Source organism: Lichenostomus cassidix, chromosome 14, assembly GCF_008360975.1.
Source record: "Lichenostomus cassidix isolate B80296 chromosome 14, HeHo_3.0, whole genome shotgun sequence".
Classification (NCBI taxonomy): domain Eukaryota; kingdom Metazoa; phylum Chordata; class Aves; order Passeriformes; family Meliphagidae; genus Lichenostomus; species Lichenostomus cassidix.
Genome location: NC_139495.1, coordinates 2,751,876 through 2,773,576, shown reverse-complemented (window position 1 = coordinate 2,773,576; position 21,701 = coordinate 2,751,876). Strand labels below are relative to the sequence as shown.

Here is a 21,701-nt window from a genome sequence, read left to right as displayed (position 1 = left end):
TGAAATTTGTGTCTTCCCCCCAGCCCTTGGGGGGAGAAAGTTTTGCATGGACTTTGTCCTTTTGGTGTGGAGTGACTTCAGTCAGCGCTAAGGAATTGCTTGTTTGTCAGTAGAACAGTCCCTTCAGTGGTTCTTTCGTTCTTCTTCATCCCAAGACAACCAGCATAAGAAAGTTTAAGACTATTTCAAGGGCAAAAATCAAATTATACTAACCTGAAACAACATCCAGACTTTGCTAGCGGACTCTTTTCTGTCTTCTGGCTCCGTGAGAAACTCCTGCCCTTTTTCTGTGCTGTGGCCAGGCCTGTGTGGCTGCCTTGTCACTGGTGCTTGAGGTAATTTGTCCAAAACCCCCTGCAGTCATTAAAAAGACATTGGAAGTGTTGGCATATGTACAACTGCATTGTTCCCATAAGTGTGCTGGAGAGAGGATATTTCCTCAAGGGTCCTTAATCAGGCGCTGGACAATTACGGCTTTAACTCTGCTAGTGTTTCTGTTAAATTTTCTGATCCTTCCCACCAGGAATTCCTTCTTCTCTGAACAAGTGGTTTGTGGAAGGTGGTCTCTTGTTGGTTTTGATCTTGATAGCTCTACTTCATTGCTCAGGCATGTAAATCCAGGAAGAAAGGAAAAGTAAGGAATCCTCTGAGCACAGCTATGCCTACACATTCTAATGGGAAATTGTAACTATTAGTGCTCACAGAGTCCTATTATTCAGTGTTCTGCCAGCCCTGTTCTATTATTTGGGGGTCTGTTTGTGGGATGTTTTAAAAATACGTGGAGAACAATATTTAGGTTTGTGTTTTAAGACCACTATTTTGGATTTTCAGCAGTTTTTTTGTAGAAAACTGTGCAGAACTGGTAATGCAATAAATAATGGAGTAAATACTGTAGAACTCAAGTACTCTGTAGCTTGTGATGTATCCCCCCCCTCACAGTTCTGTAGTGTTTTATTACTGATCACCACAGCTCAGAGTCTTGTCTCCTTTTGGGATATTCTGCTAAAGGAGTTTATTCAGTCCTCTGGGCATCAGGGTGAAATATTCGGGTGTTGGGACATTGCACAAGGTAATGAAAATCCTGAGTTTGTGACTTCACAGGAGGTAACACAGTCCTTATCCTCCTCAACAAACTGAGTGTGGTCCAAACAGGCAAAGCAGAAGAATGAAGCACATCAGCAAGATGAAAAACTGTCTAAAGTAATTGGGGTTTATTGCATAACAGGAGAAGTAACAAACAATTGACATAATAATTGAAAAAGTGATTTTTCAGCAGTGGAAGGTGGAAAAAAACCAGCTTGGAAAGGATTAAAGGAGAGGGGAGCAGCAGATTGTGAGGGGGTGGTGGGGTGTGAAGGATGGAGGAGATGTGGTTAGAAAGGAACTTTACCCAAAACCATCACCACAAGCACTGTCCCTCTAACAGGGCAGCACAGAGACTTCACCGGGGTTTGCCTGCAGAGATCCGTGGCAGAATTCCTGCTGCATGGCATGTGGTTTGGCTTATTCAGCACTTGAGAGTCATTCAGTGCTGTTCCTTGCAGGCCACCTAATGTGGTAATGGTTTCCTGTGTTTAAAACAAGGTTCCACTGTAGTAAGACTATCCTAATAATGCTATTTATCTGGAACTAAAAGGAATTTAAAAGCAAAAGAAATGAAAGCTCTACACTTGAGGGAGAAGGGTGATGTGTTTCTTAGCTGTTTGCGGGTGCAGATTATGCTTTTGCTGGCTAAGGAATTTTTAGTGCCCACTGATTTTTAACTTTCCTCTGATTATGGCTTTTTTCATATCTATGTGCTAAAAATCAGCAGTTTACTATGATTACTTAGCACTTTTTTTGTGGTATGTGTTGGAGTAAAATGACATTTCTCAGTTAGGTATTTGTTTTGTTTCTTGGCTTTCTTTTGTTTAAGGTTGTGCAAGAAAAATATTTTTAACATTGGTCAGTGTTCATTTGTTTGTTCTGAAAGGGTGTGTGAAATGAAAAATTGAGACAGAAGTAACCTGTGGAATAAACTACTCCAGAAAACCTTTTCCCTGGAGAAGTAGCTTTGAGCTTGCCCTGCTATCTTCTGTTTGAGCTTTCATTTGGATTTTAAATATGTGTTTTCTAATGATTTTAATGGCTTTGAAGAGAAATTATTGACATCTTAGGAAAAGACAGTTCAAATTTATAATATCAAATCTTGCAGGGCTGGTTCTGTGTGTGTGGTAGTCAGTCACTGTCCTGATGCCTCTTGATAACTCAGGTGTTTGAAAGGTAAATTGTGAATTACAAACAGCTTGAAGGCAACTGATGCTTTGTTGTCCTGCACAGTTTTCTTGCTGTGCCAGAAGCAACTGAATAACTCACACTGCAACTGGAAAAATGTCTGGGTTTTTCTCCTTTTTTTTTTTTATTTTCCATTCCAGATTCTAAGGTACAGATTTTTCTTCTTTTGTGGACTGCTTGGAAGAAAGACTGCCTGACTTGGAAGCCTGCTTTAAAATGCTTTCTGGTTTATGAACTCACATCTTTTTTCCTCCTCCCCAACTTCCCTTCTGTTTTGCAGCCATAGACCTTTTGTATGGGGGTATATACTGCTTTATGTGTCAAGATTACATATACGACAAAGACATGGAACAAATTGCCAAAGAAGAACAACGAAAAGCTTGGAAATTACAAGGTTTGGTTTTCCTGCCTGAATTTCTTGTTTCTGTTTTTAATCATACCTGTCCCTCCCATTTGTCAGTGGCAAAAAAAAAACCAGTAAGGGGAAGAAAGAGCTCTTTAGAAAGAGTAGTGCAGGCCATGGGAGAGAGATGTTAGTTCTTGCTTTCCAGGAGTCAGACTGTGGGTTTAACACGTGCGCCACACCTAATTGTAGCAAAAAAATTTATTTTTAATTGCAAAAAAAATTAAAATAGCTAACATTAATCCTGCGAAACGTTCATAATATAAAAAGTTGTATCTGTATTAGGTAGAGAATGTAAGAGTCTGCTCCTTTAGGCTTATTTACGTGGTACAGGCAATAAATCTGTTCCCCTCACATGAAATGCCACCCTTGTGTGTGATTTTTATTTTTTTTTTTTAAGTAGATCATGCCAGCTTACTTACACACCTGTGCTTTCATGGTACACGCACAGTATCTATGTAGAAATATTGACACACAAATATATGTACACACATTTGTTTTATTCAGTTTGCTTTCCCTAATTTTTTCTTTTTTAGCCTTCACCCCAACAGTGGTTTCTCACTACCAGTGTACAATGACAGGTAAGAGGCGTGGGCTGGCGACGCACCTCACTAACAAGCGTCCCTTTGCTGATTATCCTGCCATTTAAGACATGAATCACAGTTAAGAATGCCAGTTTTATCGTGCAAATCGTTTTCCTCTTGTTTGGATATGTTCCAATGATTGAATAATTGCAGCAGACTTGATTTCATATGCCCTTTCCTTGATAGAGCTCCTCTAAAACAAACCTTTTACCTTTTTTTTTTAAATTTATTTTTGTTGTTGTTGTTGTTTGGAAAGGAGATATCATTTATTCTAAACTGAGTAGTTTGTAAGCATCAGTTCTAAAAGTTTGTCATCCTCCATTTCCAGTGGCCTCTGGGGGGTATGTTTTCTTAAAGTGGGAAAGTCTGTATTTGCAGACAGATGACTTCTGTCTAGTAATGTCTCTTCCGGAATCCATGGCATCCTGTTTCAATGTGACAGCCTTAGTCAGGGCTGATATGACTTCAAACCATTCTTAACCTCATTTCCAATTTTAAAAATAGCAGCTAACATCGTATTAACAAGAGCTTTTCTGCTGGCTCAAAAGATAGCTGCCTTCACTTGCTTCCTACTACAGATCCCAGTCTGCTTCCTGCTTATTCCCTCTTGGAGGGAATGGAGTCAGAGGAAAGGAAGATAGTGAGTCCTAGAACAAGGAAATACACCTTAAAATGCTTTAGCACAAAGCACTCATTTTCAAACCAAGACAGAATGGGAATATGTTTGAAAACCTTTCATTCAAACTATGCATCTTTTCTGAAAACTCCTTCAATCTGTGTTGTTTGGGGCACCAAATTAATTAGGTGCACTGACATAATACATCTTTACCATGCTATAGAAGAAGAAACTCCCACCAGTTCCTCACTTTCAAATACGTAGATTTAAAGAGAAATTTCTTAGTTATTTTGTCATTGTCAATTGCTGCATTTGTACCTTGTGGACTGAGATGCAGCCAGTTTGTCCTGCAGTGAATATCAGCCTGCTTTAGTTTATATTCCAGGGAATTACAGCTACAAGATTGTCCATCTGGTCATCTTGGACCACAGAGTTGTGCAAAGAAGGTCAAAGAATCATCAAGAGGAACTGCCAGGCAGCAAACCTCTGTACTGGTTAGCTGACTAATGAATGGCATATTAAATATATGTATACAAATGCATATTACTGTGAATATGCACATTGCATCTTCTGTCCTTGGAGAAGTTATCTGTAGTAATTAGTGAAGATAGAAAATGAAGGAATAGACAACAACACTTTAAAATTACTGGAGTCTGCAGTGTAGACTGTTTTTCTTTAAAGTCATGGCATTGGTTCTTTTTTATGTCTTTTTATTATGAAACCATTTATTTCCTCACAAATTTATCTAAGGAATGGGAAAGGGAAGTACATGGGAGAAATAATGGAGAATTATGTCATCTTTTTTCCTTCTTTCTCCATTGTTCCAATGCATGTGCTCCCTCCCTCAAGTTACCTGAAAGATCCCTTCTTGCTCCAAACAGAATGTCAAGATGAGCACAAACCCCAGACTCAGTGTCTTGGGTTTAAATTGCTACCACAGAGTGAATTTACCTCAGATCTTGTTGCCCGTGTAAAGAACTTCAGAAGTGAAGTTTTTCAGTCTGCAAAAACTGAGGTTGGCTTAAAAACTGGAGTGTGAATGCAGTATATTTTCAAATTTCTCTCCACAGTGCTTGAGGGGTATTAGTATGTACTTTAATAGATGCTCACATAACAACATGATGCCTGGAGAAAAAAAAAAAACTTTAAGAAAACCCCCAAATATCATGAGACTCATTTTCATACTCTTGTAGTATTAACTCCCAGTGTGCTGAGTTCCCCACTCCAGCTGTAGTTCAGGGTTATCTGATGTAACTCTGAACAAGTTGCAACTTGGCTAGATTTTTTTTTTTCCTTTGGTATTGAATATTAATTATAAGGGAGGTGAGAATACACAGAGCCCTTCATTCTAATTAATGGTTGGATTTTTGGGAGGGGAAAAAAATGGAATTTGCTGAAGTTTAGCAAAGTAAACAATGACTGCAAAATTGTGACCTTTATAAACTAGAGTCTTCATTGCCTTTTCCTTCACTCATCCCTATGCCCTTGATGAAGTCTCTGAGAAATGCCAATTTGAGTATTTCACTCAATAAAATAATTTCTTAGATGGAGATTTCACATGCTGACTTGAATCTTTGGCTATTCTATAGCAGCATTTTAAAAATTACTAATTTTCACTTCTCTAACACTACTTTCCTTTAATTGTAAATGGTGACCTATGCATGGTTTGCAAATCTTTGTTTAAGGTAGTTTATGTTGGAGTTTTTGGCATGCTTGTGAGTGTTATTAAACCTTTTATTAAACCTTCTTCCTTCTTTGTGTTTTGGTTGAGTTTTTTTGTTGTTGTTTTTAATTTTTAGACATCAAACCATTCCTAATAAACAGCTCTGCCTTTTCCAAATTTTCAAGAGTAAAAAAACCTCAACATTCCTGCTAAGTTATATAGCTGGAACAGAACACATTTTAATTTCTGTGTCTGACTTAACTTGTGCTCCTTCTAATGAAAGGCTTCTGCAAGAACATTTTCTCTCTGGTTTGCTCTGTTTGTGGCATTAATTGAACATGGTTTTTTGTTTTCTTTCATTTCATTTCTTTTTAATTGAACAATATTTGATTCACCCAGAATCCTTCAAAGTAATCCAGTCTGTCATGTTTAACTTTACTTAGAGTTGCTCTTGTGACATGCTTTGGTGCCCATCCTCTACAGCATTTAAACTATATAATTATATATAGATATATATAAATATATATGAGTAGTCCTGCTGATATACATGGAACTGTTGCATGCCTAAAGTTGAGTGCACTTGTGTTTCCAGGTATGAACTTTGTTGTATTTGACCTAAACAAGGATTTAAACATATCCGAGGGGTATTTTTAAATTATGATCAGAGTTCATCGCACTGACTGACTGTGTTTGGCTGTGTTTTAACTGCAGTGAACTCAAACATAGCAGTTTACAGCTGCACAGTGCAATTGCTGGTGATACCACAGTGTTAGCAATGAATTGATATAAATTCCTAAGGGAGCACTACAAACATGACCAGGGCTGCTGGAGACACCCAATGCCAAACCTGTTGGAAGCCAATGTTCATCATGTGTGAAGTGTCCCTGTGTGTCCCAAAGGGTCTCTGCAGACATCCAGTGTGTCCAAAGCATTGCAGCTGTGTTATCTCATCAGTCTCAGTCATTCCCTGCCTTTTCTGTTTTCCTGGGTGTGTAGCTTCATGCTGAACCTTGGATAAAGGAAAGGGATTCTGGTATTGTTCCTTAAGCTCCTTGCATAATCTGTTGTTGAATCAAATAAAATGGGAGATGGATGTGTTTGTGTAAATAAGAATTCTTTAGTCCTTGAGAATCCAAAAATGAGACCTTCCATTACTAGAACCTGGAGGGTCAGTAGTAACTATGAATTGAACATTTTCGGGAGGGTAGCTTCTGACAAGCATAGCTATTTCTGAAAATGAAGATCAAAGAGCTATTAAAATTTAATGTATATTATGCAGAATGTGTAAGCCTCCAGCTATATTTTTCTACTATCCTTTTCATATGTATGATTTATAATTTATTTTCTGTAGCACAGCACTGCTTCTGCTCAGTGCATTCTGTGAGAAATAACTCTTAATTGACTTTAATCCTCAGTTTTAGAATAGATTGCTTGCCATCTTAAAATTCTTTATTTTTACTGCCAAGATGCCTTTGTGACTCACAGTAATTGACCTTGCACAGCAATTTCTGTGCAACATAGAAAGCTGCAGCAGTATTGAGCTGGTCAGCACGTGAGTTTTCACTGTTGTGTTTTTCTTGTATCAGGTTTACACTGAACACAGCTTTGTGCTGATTTCAAATCTGGTCTCCATACTACTGACCTGACTCATTTCTACTTCACTTTCCTTTGAGCAAAAGAAATCTGTTGGAAATACAGTGTTGGTGTTCAGAGAGAATAATGACAGATATTAGCTGCAGCTCATGAAAAAGGGTAGTTTAATATTTGGAGAGTTTTGCCTGGTTGGTGGAGGGAGGGTGGTGTTTAAACCTACTACTAATTTCATGTTTAGATAATGTTAGATATGTCAGCAAAGTGAATCTCAAAAATTAAAACTTGTCTAATCCTGCATTGATGGTATAAGGAGAGATCATAATGGCATATCCTAAGACATGTAGTAACTGTTTAGTATAGAGAACAGCAGAATATAGTAATTCAATAAAGATTAACTGTCCATTAAGTTGGGTCACTTTAGATTTATTTAATAACTTGTCAGAGTTCATCGATGATGGTTCTGTCATTTAACCTCCTCTGAGCACAAAGAAATGTACTTTTGAGTAATAGCAAGTTTATTTTTGTGCTGGAATTTCTTTTTTAACTGAAAGGAGGATTATAATCCAATAATGGAAAGTATTTTGGCCTAGCTATTCTTTATAAGTAAATAAGTGCCTTTCTTATTTGTTGGAAAATTGGGTGATCCCTTTCTGAATCATATTTTTTGAGGAGGGGTAAAAAGCAATCAGTAGTTGTGCATAAATTGAATCCAACCTAATGGACAGCACTTTGAAAATTTTGACTTGAACAGAATTTTTAATCCTTTTACTAAAGAACTTCCTGAAACTTTCTTTTCGTCTGCTTAGGCATTGGAGAGAAGTATTCAACATGGGAGCCGACCAAGAGAGAGTTAGAATTGCTACGACACAACCCCAAGCGGAGAAAAATAACCACAAACTGCACCATAGGTGAGTTCCAGAAATCTTCCTGGAGCCAAATTGTCACTGCTTTGTACGTTCAAAATTCTGTGTTGTCTTTCCACTGGTAATTGTGGTGGATTTCTCGTAAGCTTTAGGATAACAAAATCAGTTTATTTTACACTACCTTTTTCTCGCCGTGGAAGGATATCTGCTCTGTCACTTCAGGTAGTGGTGATGATTCAGCTGTGTAACAGCTACAAAACACAATCTTTTTTTGACAATATTCTTGTAATGAGAAATCACTGGTGTTATCTCAACTCAGTGCAATGTTATCTCAGTCCCGTGCAGAGATGTGAAGGGAAATCCTGAAGTTGGTGCATCCTTAACCAAAGCAGGCTATTGGTAAATCTGGTTTAGCAGAAGCAGCACAGTGATGTCTTCCTGCTTCATGTTTTAAACTCTAAATGGGATCTCTTCAATTTCATATGGGCTTTGAAAAGTGATTTTATTTCTCCAGTGATGTCAAATAGCAGGTTTAAAATGCATCTCAGAGATTTAATGCTTGAGAGTTCACCAGTCTGGAGCAAAGAGTTCTCTGAAATGTGCATATCTACTTCTGGCTGGACAGTATTTGGGTAAAGGTGATAAAAATTAACAGTTCTTCCAAGTTCTTTCCTACTGTTTTTAGGTTGGGGGAGCAGGGCGTTAAAATTAGCTCCCTGACAAAGCTCTAGTTAAGATTATAGGGCATTTTCCTGCGCTGGTAAATAAACAGTAATGCTTTAATGGTGAAGGTTGGGAATAATGGTAAATGGTACAAGGTCATTAATGGTACAAGGTTAGAGATGTAGCCATAGACATTTTAAGTGGAATACTGTTCAAATTTTTTTCCACAATTTTAAAGCCATGTACTGTTTCATGGAACATGTCATGCTTTCAGCACGTTTGCATTTGTGAAAATACACTGAACATACTTTCTAAACCTTTCTAATGTCATGTTTCTAATACAGTAAGTCATTTAATCCAGAGTATGTATTTATTTGGAAAAAAATGGACTAAGAAGCACTGAGTAAGTTGAAAATGTATATAAAATGGTAATTCTAAAGAAAGGACCTATGTGTTTGCAGTAGTGGGACAGCGAAGACAGTTGGAAAAACATCTGGACTTTGGAAACTTCAAGCAGCCTAGGAAAAATTAGCTAAGCAAAGATTGCTTGCATCATGTTCACATTGGGATTTGTCTTCTGAGAAACTCCAATATATTTTGTAAAGAATGTTACAAATTAGTAAAGATAATAGAGCTGTGCGGGGGGGGGGGGGGCAGGGGAAGAAGTTTGCTAGAATTTTGAAGGTTACCATGACCTTTGTGAAGAATTGAAGCACATTTCTGTGTTTCCCTTTCCAATCAGAAGGAATGCTCTGCTTGCTCTGGGAGGATTTTAAATCTTTCAGGCTGTTTAAAAAGGCCATGTCTGGTTGCGTGAAATCGCATCCGCGCCTGCCTGGGCAGGGAGCTCCGGGAACAGGGGGACAAGGGAATGACTGATCTCTTCACTTCTGCAGGCCTGCTTTTAAGAGTTTCTCCTACTGAGCCCTGGAGCTGCCTGTGTGCTGAGATTTAGAAAGGAAAGAAAAAAAAAATCAAAGCACCCAGGAGACATAAATGCAGTTTTGGGCTGCAGTTAAAAGCAGAAGAGTTGCTTTCTTTCACTAAAATGCATTGGGGGTTTAGCTGAAGGAAGAAAAGATGTGCCATTGTCCTTGAGCCTTTTCTCTCCACCTAACCTGCTGCTAAATATAAATCTGTTTCAGAGTCTTTGCCTTCCCTTCCCTCACTTTGACTTGTCTATTTGCAGTTTCAGATCAGTGAAGAGCCTATTTGCAGGCAGAAATGCTGCAGTAGGTGGACATTCTCCTTTCTCTCTTTTTCTAATACTCAGTTCTTTTGACATCAGGTTTTTATCAATCCCATAGCAGATATTAGTGAATCCAGTTTATCTTGCAAGGTAGGTAAATGGCTCGGAGAATAGGAATGATGTCCAGTTTCATTGGTTCTGGAAATGCAGATGATGCTGATAACCATCTCTGATAAGCACTGCACATCTGTTGAGCACTCTTGTTTACACAAGAGTCTGTTAAAACATTGCCAGCTGCCTTTGTGTATCAAATGCTCTTTCCAAAGCTGTTTTAAGAGGAGAACTGGGGCTGTTTGTGGCTTTCTGTCCTACAGCCAGAGATCCATGGATGTCACTTGGGAGTGAAATGTTTCACTGCTCTGCCATGACCTGGAATGGTTAATGTGCCAGCACCTGTTTCAGCATTTGTGTAAGATAAATGTGTCAGTGTTACAACTGAAATATGTGGGACAACACTCTGAAACTGGGCAGGTATGGCCTTGAAAGGATGTACATAACTTCTATGTGAGGGATTTGCATATGATATTGAGCCCTAACAATAAATTACATTGTATTCTTCATAACTTAAACACACTTAGGTGGTACAAAATGTTTGTTTTAGTTGCCTGTCACACCTGTATTACTTTCATGACACTCATTTAGGTGAATGTTTACTCTGTGGCTGAGCATTCTGAGTACATGAAGGGAATTTTTTTATCCCAGATTTGTAGCAATCTCATGGTGCTTCTCAAAACAGCTGGATGTGTCTGCTGCTTTTTGAGCTGTTTGAACTTTTGTACAGCTGCAGGATCCTTTGTCTTTGATCAGTACCATGAATTAAAACTGAAGAATACTCAGACATGAGATGAATATCTTATAATGGAGACTTGAACTGGTAGTTCACTAGAGGAAATAATGTGCAAAACTCACAGCTTTTGATTTTTCTACTTGAGTGACAATTTGAAACCCATTGAAGAAGGAACTTCTTGTTCACATCCTCAAAAAAATGAGGAAAACCCAGAAATCCATAAATTTTCCTTGGTTCTCTTTAAAATGCTGTGCATTTCCATCTCAGATACTTTTTTTTAGCTAGCAAGAAGGTAGTGCAGGTAACTTGACTTGAATCTCTATTTTGCCATTGAGCAAATTGCTCTTAAAATGAGAACTCACACTGGCACTGCTGCAGGCAGTGGAAACTGTGCTGATTCCTGCCTTTTGGGATGCACAGGGTTGTTCCCAATGTTGCACATAAGCACCTTCAAAGTGACTTGAAACACACTGTTAACCAAGTGGAAACACTGACTTGTCTTACAGGCAAAAAGCCGTGATGAGAAATCCTTGTAGTATGGATTTTATGTGGGACACTTCATGTTCTGCTGTCCTGATTTGACATTTTGATGGAGCTTCTGTATCTCAGGAGGTTCAGGAGGAATGTCATGTCCACTTGGACCATAAATGTGCTCTGTGGAAGCAGTGTCAGCTCAAGAGGTTCTCAGACCTTTTTCTACCTCAGACACTTCCATGATGATTTTTTTCATTGTGCTGCCACAGCTTTTTCCAGGTGAACTAGATCAGGCTGAAGGGATGGTATATTGTGGGGAAAGTATAAATTTCCTAAGTTATGTTATGTTGTTCTCAGCAGCAGGACTGAATTGTCTCCTGGACTGTTCAATTCATAGAGTATTTGTATTCATAGAAATGCTGATCTTGGGATGAAACTGACATTTCAAGCACCCCATAAACACAAAAAGTTTTACATGGAAAAATTGGGTAAGGCTTAACAGCTATTAAATTAGATTCTAACATTGTGAAAGAAAAAAAATCAAATTTTTTCAGTCTCCTCTTGTCTGTAAAGTGGCCTCCCTCTGCAAGGGAGGGAAGTGCCAAAGCTCCAAGTTCACAAGCAAATTATTTGTTAGGGGGGTTGAACTAGAAGTGATACAATACCTTTTGGGAGCTATTTTCCAAGCTCATCTTGCTCTGCTGTCATTAATACCCCCAGCAGATCCCTTCTCCTGAGTATATGAAATATTAGCTTGGGATCAGCTGCTCTCTGATTAGCATATGAAGTGACTTTGTGGCTAAGGATGGGTGTATTAACAATAGGAAGAATTAGACTCCCAATGCACATGGGTAATTAGCAGGAGCCACTCGGGATTCCCATTTGTAGTGTTGCAAAAAGGCAGAGCAGGGACAGACCTTTCCAGGAGACTGAGCAAATCTTCTTCACCAGGAGTGATGGGGATGGAGAGATGGCAAAACCAAAACTGCCTGGGAGTAGCAGGTGGGTTTTGCAGCTGCAGTGCTGAGCAGCCTGATGGGCCAAAGTGGAATTTATTCCATCAGTGGAATAAATATTGCTGCAGAACTCCCTTGTGAAGGTGGCAAGGGAAGAGGAATGGTGATGTGGAAGATATTTCTGGTTTTCTAGACAAGCTACCAGGAGCATTTTTGCCTCTCTAAGCTGGAGGTGTTGAAGGTTGCACTAGTGCTTGGATGCTTTCTGTGAATGTACCAACTTTCAGGTGCACTTTGTCTCATTGGATGGTACTTAAGGTAGCTGAAGTGGAATGGTGGAATGAAAAATATGGTTTGGTACAGCACCACATTTTTAGCTGTGGCTTTAAATTTAAATTCCTGATTCATAAGCAGTAATACTTTGATTTTTGCAATCATGACTGCACAAAGTCATGTGAAATCTCAGATTTCGCATATAGAAATACACAACAGAATTTCACAATAGAAATCTCAGATTTTTTTAGATTGTTCTGTGATGAAGGAAAGGATAACCACCTTTAAGACTACGCAGGTGAATGTTTCCTCTGTGACTATTTTTTAATCTAATCTCATTATTAAGATGGTTATCTCAATGGAAAATTCTTTCCTAAAAAGTTGGATTGGTAAAATCAAAAAATGATACGTTTCTATCAGAGAGAGCCTTTTGTTCCTGTTTTACTTTGTTATGAGCTTACCATGTCTGATCATTTGACCCAGTTGTGAAATACATTTGTTAGGTCTAAAATTGATAAACCTGATGGTAAAAATAAATTTTAAAACCCCTTTCCTCTCAAAGCTCCCAGGCAATTCTAAGAAAAATGAGACAGATGTGAATATTTTAAGAATTCTGAAACATAAGTAGCGATTAACCCTCTGAAGTTTGTAGAGATGTGCTTTCATAAAGTCTTGTTAGACTTCCCAAACTTAGCTCTTTATCAATATAAAATAAAAGCTTTCCTCTGCAAAAGGCTTTGTGAGGAGAAATTCCACATTGGATGCTTCAGTCGTCTTTTTGTGTATTGACTGTCTGAGAACTTGTCACCTGGTCACCAAAGCTGGTGCCAGAAAGCAATTTTCATCACTGCAGTAATGTCACTGTGTGTGGTTTATCTGCACAGCATTTGATTGAGTTATCTATGATTTAATTGTTCCTGGGTAAGGTTAGGAACAGCCAAGTTATCAGTGAAGTCCCTACAGTGTTTTCCTGCTTGGAGTGAGCAAACTTGTGTTGTAGAAACCTTTGTTAGAGAAAAATGAGTCAGCATCTGATGAGTTCCCTGATGAGCAGCACTTGCTAGGAATGCCTGTTAGACCTCAGGCCAGCTCCCATCAGGGGAGTTCTGCTCTTGTTACCTCAATATTTGTTTGAATTTTAGATCTTCTTTCAGGAAGAACAGGAGCTGATGTCACTCAGTGTATGAGTTGTCCTGTTGATATTTTCATTTGGTGGCATGGTTTTGCAGGGACATGTTCTTTAATAATCACTGAGAGCCAAACTCTAAAATTCATTTCTCGTCAGTTCATTAACTTGGCAGAAAACAGTTGCTTTTTGGTGGTTGTTTTGCAAAGGCAAAATGTTCTCCTGTGTTTCTACACTCACAGAGGTTCTGACACTTGCCAAAAGCTGGTGGAAGGAGGGGATGGCACAGGAGCAGGATGTGGGGCTGGAAGTAAAGGGAAACATCTTTCTCCTCACAGCCAATCTTGTTTTGCTTGTTTTCTTACTGAGGAAATAGGAGCAGAGAGACACCAATGTACAGGCATGTGTGTAGCTGCAATAGTTTAAAATAGTGCAAATGGAGAAATGTTGACACAAGCATCAAAGCTTGTGAAGCAGGAATTCTGATCTCCAGGGATCTTTACCTCAGCTAAAACCCCTACAGACTGTACAAAGTTAAAACTGCTTGTGTGTGAAATCAGCAGATTGCAGTTGAGGTTGAATTTTTCTGTTATCCTGTCTTGGAAAATTGCCATTCCTATTACTTGCATAGAAAATACTTCAGATTTGTAACTCTAGGTGGCTCTTGGGGATTGGAGGCAAAGGAAGATACACTGTGTGTGTTTGCACATTGGGAAATTCCTTAGAAGACAAGCTTCTTGAATCAGGGCTTGGATCATGTTCCAAACTTATAGCTCAAACCTGATTGTCCCACTTGGACTTTCTAGAAATGGCTCCATGGTTGTTACTGATCCAGACACATTATTTTTAGTTTGCAGACAGTGTTTCAATTTGATTTTGCTCTGCACTTCCTCAGGTGAAACTTCATCCCAGAATGGTTTGGGTTGGAAGGGACCTTAAAGCTCACCCAGTTCCACCCCCTGCCATGAGCAGGGACACCTTCCCCTATCCCAGGTTGCTCCAAGCCCTGTGCAACCTGGCCTTGGACACTTCCAGGGATGGGACATGCACAAATCTCTCTGGGCAACAATCTGCAACAAACCTTGATTTACCACTGTATTTTCACCTGCTCAACTTGTTGTCACCACAGCAAGCATGGCATTTTCAACAAGGCAAATCATACCAATCTCAGTTTTGTTCTTTTGTGGATTGCTTTTGGATTATATTTACTCTGACCTTCCATTCTGCTCTTTCATATCTGCTTCCAGAGTTGACTTTGTGTGGCCAGAAGGTAGATACAGTATATACTGAAAGCAGGAATATGCATAAACAGCATGTGGCATGGTTTGCTTGTTGCGGATTGTTGGACGAGCTCGGTGCCAGTTCATCAACAATAATTTGTGCATATTAATATATTTGGATGCATTTAATTCCATTGGCGCTTAGCCTGCTCCTTAAGTTATTAATTTGTGAAATCTGTTTGGAGGAAGGGTAAAAACTTGTATGCAGCATATGGTGTGATATTGGGGGGAAAGGACGGCTGCGGGTGTGAATTTTATTTTGTCAGTTTGGTGGGAGTACCTCTTGTTCTTTACGGGTGCCATCTGCACAGGGCTCTCGCTGCAAGGCTTGTGCTCTGTGCAGAGCACGCAAGAGCTCGCTGAGCTTTTCACTTGGGCTGCTTTGGGGGAGGGCAAAGAGAATATTTTATTCTGTGCCACCTTTTGAAGTGTTTTATTTTGTGTAAAGGCTTTTCTTTCGCCAGAGGAAAACACCTTGAAGGGTCTACGGCTTCACTGGCTGTTAAAGGCCAGTGTCATAGTGCTCCAGAGCCATCATTCAGGCATTTGCACAAACATAGTTCCTGTTCTTTGCCTGCTACTGTTTTTTTTTTGGTTTTTTTTTTTTATGTTGAGTGTCTTCTGTCTGTTCTCCCTGACCTTCCAGCAGTTATGAGAATAATCATTATTTTCATGCTCTGGTTCTTAGGACTTCATTATCTTGAACTTTGCTTTATAGGGTGTGTGAGACAGGGCAGCTCCTGGTTGCTTTAAGAGCTTCTCCATAGCTTTGTTCAACTTCTTTAAATTCATTCAGCTCTGTATATCTGAGGGTACAATGAGAACCACAGCTGAGAGGGCTCTGGCTTCAGCAGTAGACTAAGGTATTTTGTGCAGTGCATATACTTAAATGTGACATTTCATGTTGGTTTTTTCTGCTTTTCAGGAATAGGTGCCTTTTTGTTTCTGAAGCTCTCGCTGTGACATGCTTCCACATCTCTGGTGGAAGGTGTCCTTGCCCATGGCAGGGAGTGGGAATTAGGAGATCTTGAAGCTCCCTTCCAACCCAAACCATTCCAGGATTCTATGATTCAGTCTTTCCCCTCCAGCCAATTGATCTTCATATGTTACAGGGATCAGATAATGCTTTGATATTTAATAATAGATTTGGTGATGTGGTTATTTCCAGTGACATATGTGAAAGATGTTTTCTTTTCTTGGGTGCTCCAGACTGTGTGGACATTCCCCAGTATGCACTCACTGCTCAGAGATCCTGACAGAGGTTAGATCAGGCTGGAGCACAACAGGCAGAATTTGTTCAGTGGGTCTTGATATGCCAGAACAGAAATTCAGAGAAGTTTGGTACAAGTCCTGCTGCAGAACTTAATGTCTTTTTCAGCCTTCCTCATTTCAGCTGGGAGAATCAAACAGAAATGGTTGCTGTGGATGATTACATGCTGTGTAGGTTTCTGGGTTTGAGAACATGCTGCAGTGGTTTCTTCCTGACACCTGAGATAGAAAAACAATTTTACAATGCAGATGGTCAGCAAAAATGCTGAAATACAGAATTACAGTTACAAAACCTGACATTTTCCATGATCTTGAAGGAAATAAAAAGGTCTTTATTTGCAGGATGCTCCTGGCTCCTCATCTTGTGAGATGAGTTACCAATAGGTTCCAAACTGTTCTTGCACAATGCAGAGATCCCTTACTTTAACTCCCCTTTTCCTCTCCCCCACATTTATTTTAAACTTCAGCTTGCTGTGGGAGACAGTAAATTCATACAGATAGGGAAAACCATTGGTAACCCAATATCTTGGACAAGTTCTCTCCTCCCTCATTTTAAGAGCTTTTGTAAAGCTGTTGCTGTTTGCAGCATTATATTTATTCTAATTCAGAATCTCTAGCACTAGGGGAGCTTATCTGGAGGTTTTATTATAGGTGTGTTTTCCATATTAATATTGTTGTAGTTCTTAAACTCTGACTTCCTTTGTTTACAAAGATGAGACTGGAACACTTGAGAATACAAGAGCATCAGGGAATATTGCAGGATCTCATCACTGAAGAGATTTAAGAACAGTTGAGAGAAATATTTGTCAGGAATAATACAGGTACTGTTAATTCTGCATTGAGGTAGAGGAATAGATCAGGTGGCATCTCAAGATCTACAGCTTTTTGCTGTGATTTTATTGGAACACTCAATGCACTTTTCAGTGGCTTGGTCAAAACCCCTCACTTCGTTTTGCCAACATATTTCTTAATTTAAATTCAGAGGGAAGAGATACTTGCAATCCCTTGTCTTGCTTGAAACAGCTTCTCTATTTACACAGGCCATATGAAAAATTAACCTTAAGGGGTTTGTTTGTTTGTATTGCTAGATATTTTAGGAATGCTGACTCATTTTACCAGGCTGAGGGTGTGCACACGGGAGCCAATTGCCACCAAATCAGAAGGAGGAGAACTTAAAGGACATCAAGTGCTCCTGCCCTGTGTGTGTGCTTGGTCTCAATCTGGGCATTCAGCCACTGCAAAGTAGTGACAGGCAGTAACCTCACAGCCCACACTGTCCAAGGAGATCCCTTGCCTTGTTTGAAGTGCTCTAAGCCTGGAGAAACAGGAATAAAAATACTCCCAGCTGATCAGTACCCCTCCAGAGGATCAGGAGCACGGTGCTTGCACACCCTGAGCACACACAGCATCCACAGGGAAATTAAATCACAGGGAGGGTGCCCTAAGGCAGAGAATGGGAGCTCCTCTGGGCAGTGGGAAGGCTCCTGTTTTGGCATCATCAGTTTGGGAATTGGCTTAAAGATGTGCATGTTGGAAGTAGAGTATAGAGAGTACTTTGTGTGTCTGGCACACTGTGCACACTCAGGAGTCGTTTCTGGCTCAGAGATTTCATCTGTGCAGTAATAATATAAAATGATACCATTTCTGTGTTGGATCATACTCTTGGTAACTTGTTTGATGTGTTTGCTCCAAGGATGTCACTTGCCCTTAGTTTCTTCCAACAATATGTGTCCGAGTAGGATGTGTGGAAAGGCCAAGCTGTTGCTCTGGGGAAGGATCTGTAGTAAAGCCATCTTTAGTAGTCATTGCTTAGAGATGTCATTTTCCTCCTAAATCTGGCAAAGGGCAACCTTTCTTGAATCTCCTCTCCATTTGTTGCTGGCTGTTTCTATGTCATTGCTAGAAATTTTTTGTTTAAATAAACCCCAAACACATTATCTCCTATGCTGAACCCTGGGTTCAGTGTTGTGTCAATGTTATGCAATTGATGTTAATTGAAGGTGCAGCACGATACAAGGGCTCCATTGAGCTCCTCCAGAATTGATTTAAAACCTTCTTGATAGCTGCAAACTTAAATTTTCCTTGTCACACACTAGCATGTATGACACAAAGGTAATGAACCGAAATACCAGACCCAGGCGATCTCTTTGCATTATCCTGTGACTCTTTTTTTGCATTACTAAATGGAGTGAATGATGCATTGAGCCACAAATGCAAAACCTCAGGAACAGAATACCTATGTAGTCTAAAAATAACACTGAGGAGAGTTAGCAGCCCTCATTCCAGCAGCAGCTGTTACCTGTTCTCCATCCTTCCCTGAGTGGCAGCAGGGCAGGTGATTTTGGTTTTCAGAGCCGTGAGGTCGGATAGGGATCCAGGGATGAGGGCTGTGGCTGTTCACTGCTCAGTCTGTGGCTTTTAGGAGTCTGGGAGTTTGTTACAGGAGAGGGGGTGAGTTCTGGGGGGTACTGACAGTTTCTTCATCCCTCCCTTGTTCACACACCTCTCCTGAGTCAGGTGCACTGGGCTGACAGAGCTGTGTTTGGAACTGCTCCAGCTCAGAGTCCCAAACTCCCTCATTGCAATGTTTTCCAACTCAGACAATTATTTTTAATATCTAATTAAATTTTACTTCTTGTGAGCTCAGTCTTTTTTTATTCTAGCTTTGGTAGGTCACAAGAGTTAATTACAGTCCTCATTGTAGTGGCCTGTAACATTCTTGAAAATTGTCAGCCTGGCTGTTCCTCTACCAACACTATCTGGTTTTAATTAATTAACTCAACCAGTGGGTCCTTCAGTTGTTTCTCCAGTCTCAGATATTAATTCCATACAAATTTTTACTCATGTTCTTGACTTTGCATAGGTTTCTTTCTAAAATGGGTGCTTAATTCCGGACATCATCCAGCTGAGATTTACCTGTCACCAGAGCAGGATGACATCCAGGCCTTTTCATATTCCTGTTAAGTTTCAAATGCTGTTTGTGGAAGCACTGCAGCTCAGGATTAAGTTGTTTAGGCTGAGTTACTGTAGCTATTGCTCCTTATTTTCTGTTTGCCCACTTAATTTTTCTTGTGTCCTACTTTACAATTGTTCTTATTGAATTTAATTGATTTCAGATAGTTTCTCCCCTTTAACAAGTGCTCTTGAGTTATTGTTTTGTCTTCCAATTACATTTGCACTGTCCTGATGTGGTTTGTCCCTTTTCTAAGTGTGTATTATGTGATGTCACTGAAGCTATTGAATAAAAATAGTGAATGCAATCAATTCCCTGTTAACTAAGAGATATGGGGGCAAACTAAATGCTGGAAAAACATCATTGGTGTCTCAGTAAGTGCTGTTGTTTCCATTGTGGTGTGGATGAACTAGATCCTCTTCATAGATGTGCTAGAAAATATGTTAATCTCTCTTGCTGAACTGCAAATATCACTGTGCATCTATCCTGGCAATGTAATGTTAGGTGGGTTGTTGCCATTTGGTAACTTTTCATGGGTTTATGGGTATTTTAATGGAAAAAATAATAAAAACATTGACTTCTTGAATGGCAATCTTAACACAACATAAAGAATATATCTGGAAAGTCTCCTAGGAATGCTGAGGTCACTCCAGGACTGCCCAGTTGCACACAAATATGCCAGAAATTACCCAAAAAAAGACTCCTAAGTTTCCCTGTGAGCCTGAATAAAGTACTTGAACATGCTTTTAAGTGTTGGATTTAAGTCAAAACATGTAAGGTGAGATTTTTCTTACAGACAGCCAAACTGGGAAATATGAGCCGATGTGTTGGTTTGTTTATTCTGAACCACTTAAAATCTGGAAGGTGGGAAATTAACTCTATTTTAGAAAAGCAGAACCACCCTTGGTCAGGAGGGAGTACCTTAGGAAAAGTAAATGCCAGAGCACCTTGCTGAGGTGCCAGCATGAATTCAGTACATGGGATACATTCCCCTTTTGGTTTTGAGTTGTCATTTGCTCAGGTAGAGAGTGAATTGTGTGTGGATCACTCCTTGAAATGGACTGACTAAGCTGGTTTTGCCTCGGGGTGAAGCTGTGCTAACAGTGAAACAGGTCAGTAATGAGGATGAATTCCACCAACTCCATGCAGCACTGACACCAAAACTGAGAACTTTGGGGTTGGATGATTCAGCCTTATAAATAGTCCTTGTCTTCTGGTGCTGCTGATACATCCAAGGAGGAATGACTGTATTGTTTCTTCTCACAGTTAATAATTTTGCAATGCATGTGCCACTCATGGCATATTCTCCTTCCCTGCAGTGTAGCAGCTTCTGTAGCTGGACTCCAGGATTCTCAACTGGAAACAAACTCATGGACAGTTTCCTTTTGTTCACATAAGCAAATTTTTTGCTATTGAGCAATCTGTTACTTCAATAATAATGGAAAAATGCAGTGATCCAGAATCCTTTTGCTGGAAATGGGAAAGTTAAAGGTGGGGTTTCATTTAAAATTCAAGTATTTTTTCCTATGATGATGGTTTTTTGTTGGTTTGGGGTTTTTTTTTGTTCCAGAAGGCCTTTTCTGATGTATTTGCCTTTCTGCTGTGAAGAGGTGGCTAAACTTGTATGTTTTGGTGCAGTGCACAATGCAGTGTGTCTAAAATAGTCCTATAATTTATTTTCTCTCTGTTTACAGAAGTTATTCTTCATAGTCTTATGCTGACTGGTTCTGTACTCAGTGTCTTCTGTATTATCAGGGCTTTTAGATGAAGGGGCTGTTTTTTTTATCGGATTCCTGTCAGTGACAAATGAAATTCTTATTTATAATTAAAACAGGAAGAAGCAATCCAAATTTGTATAACAGTATTATCTAAATACAATGTCCTCTGACATCTTCTCAGCCTCCCAAAACTGCAGGATTCAACCTGGCCTATGAATCTTGATGTGCACACACATATATATGATATTCAATAGATATTTTTAGATAATGGAATGTTACAGTGAAATATTAATGTATAGATATAACATATATAGAGAAATTAAGATGTATTGCTCTAGAACTCTCTTCTGACTTGTGACTAAAAGGCTGCTTTGCTTCAAAGTTGGGTAGAGCAGAAGAGTGAGTGAAGCTCTCCAGGTTGTGCCCATTGGAGATGGAATAGCTCAGGGTGGGAGGTGGGTGGGTGGTGCTGGTGATGCAGCTCAGGGAAGGTGGTTTATTTCCAAAGGGATTTACAGTGATTCAAACTGAGCAGTGACTGACCTGGCAGCCCTGAATAGCTGCAGAACAGGAGTCAAGTGACAAAAATAAAGAAGAGGGGAGTGTGAGCATGTTTTCACCTGGTTCAGCAGTAACCCAACACAAGGGGAGATTGTTGCCCTGAGTGTTCATCTTCACTTCTTTGATCTGTCATATCATCCCTTGCTTGTAGTTGCTGTCAAAACTACTCTGTTGAAAAAAGATGTACTGATGAACCAATGTGAATCAATGAACCACATATTTTCTTTTTGCTCTTCTTCCCCCCAGATATTTTTTTTTTCTTTTAGGGTAGATTGCATGTTCTGTATTTGCTGGAGGTAGTTGAATTGTTTAGTTAGTTTTTAAGATCACATGGTTGAAATTTTTACATTTAATTTGGCTGTGGCAAAAGTTTCTGTAGCTTTTTCTTCAACAGTT

General features: G+C 39.5%; 1 protein-coding gene across 3 annotated transcripts in view; it reads left to right on the top strand.

The window, feature by feature from the left end:
- USP22 (ubiquitin specific peptidase 22) overlaps nt 1-21,701 on the top strand; it is a 90,608-nt gene that overhangs the window by 40,248 nt on the left and 28,659 nt on the right. For 2 of the 3 annotated variants that reach the window (XM_085074463.1, XM_085074465.1), the window contains exons 3-5: nt 2,555-2,668; nt 3,214-3,258; nt 7,940-8,041. In XM_085074463.1, the coding sequence (XP_084930589.1) occupies nt 2,555-2,668; nt 3,214-3,258; nt 7,940-8,041 (261 nt within the window). The remainder of the gene's footprint in view (nt 1-2,554; nt 2,669-3,213; nt 3,259-7,939; nt 8,042-21,701) is intronic. The other variant, XM_085074464.1, reaches the window with a different exon arrangement.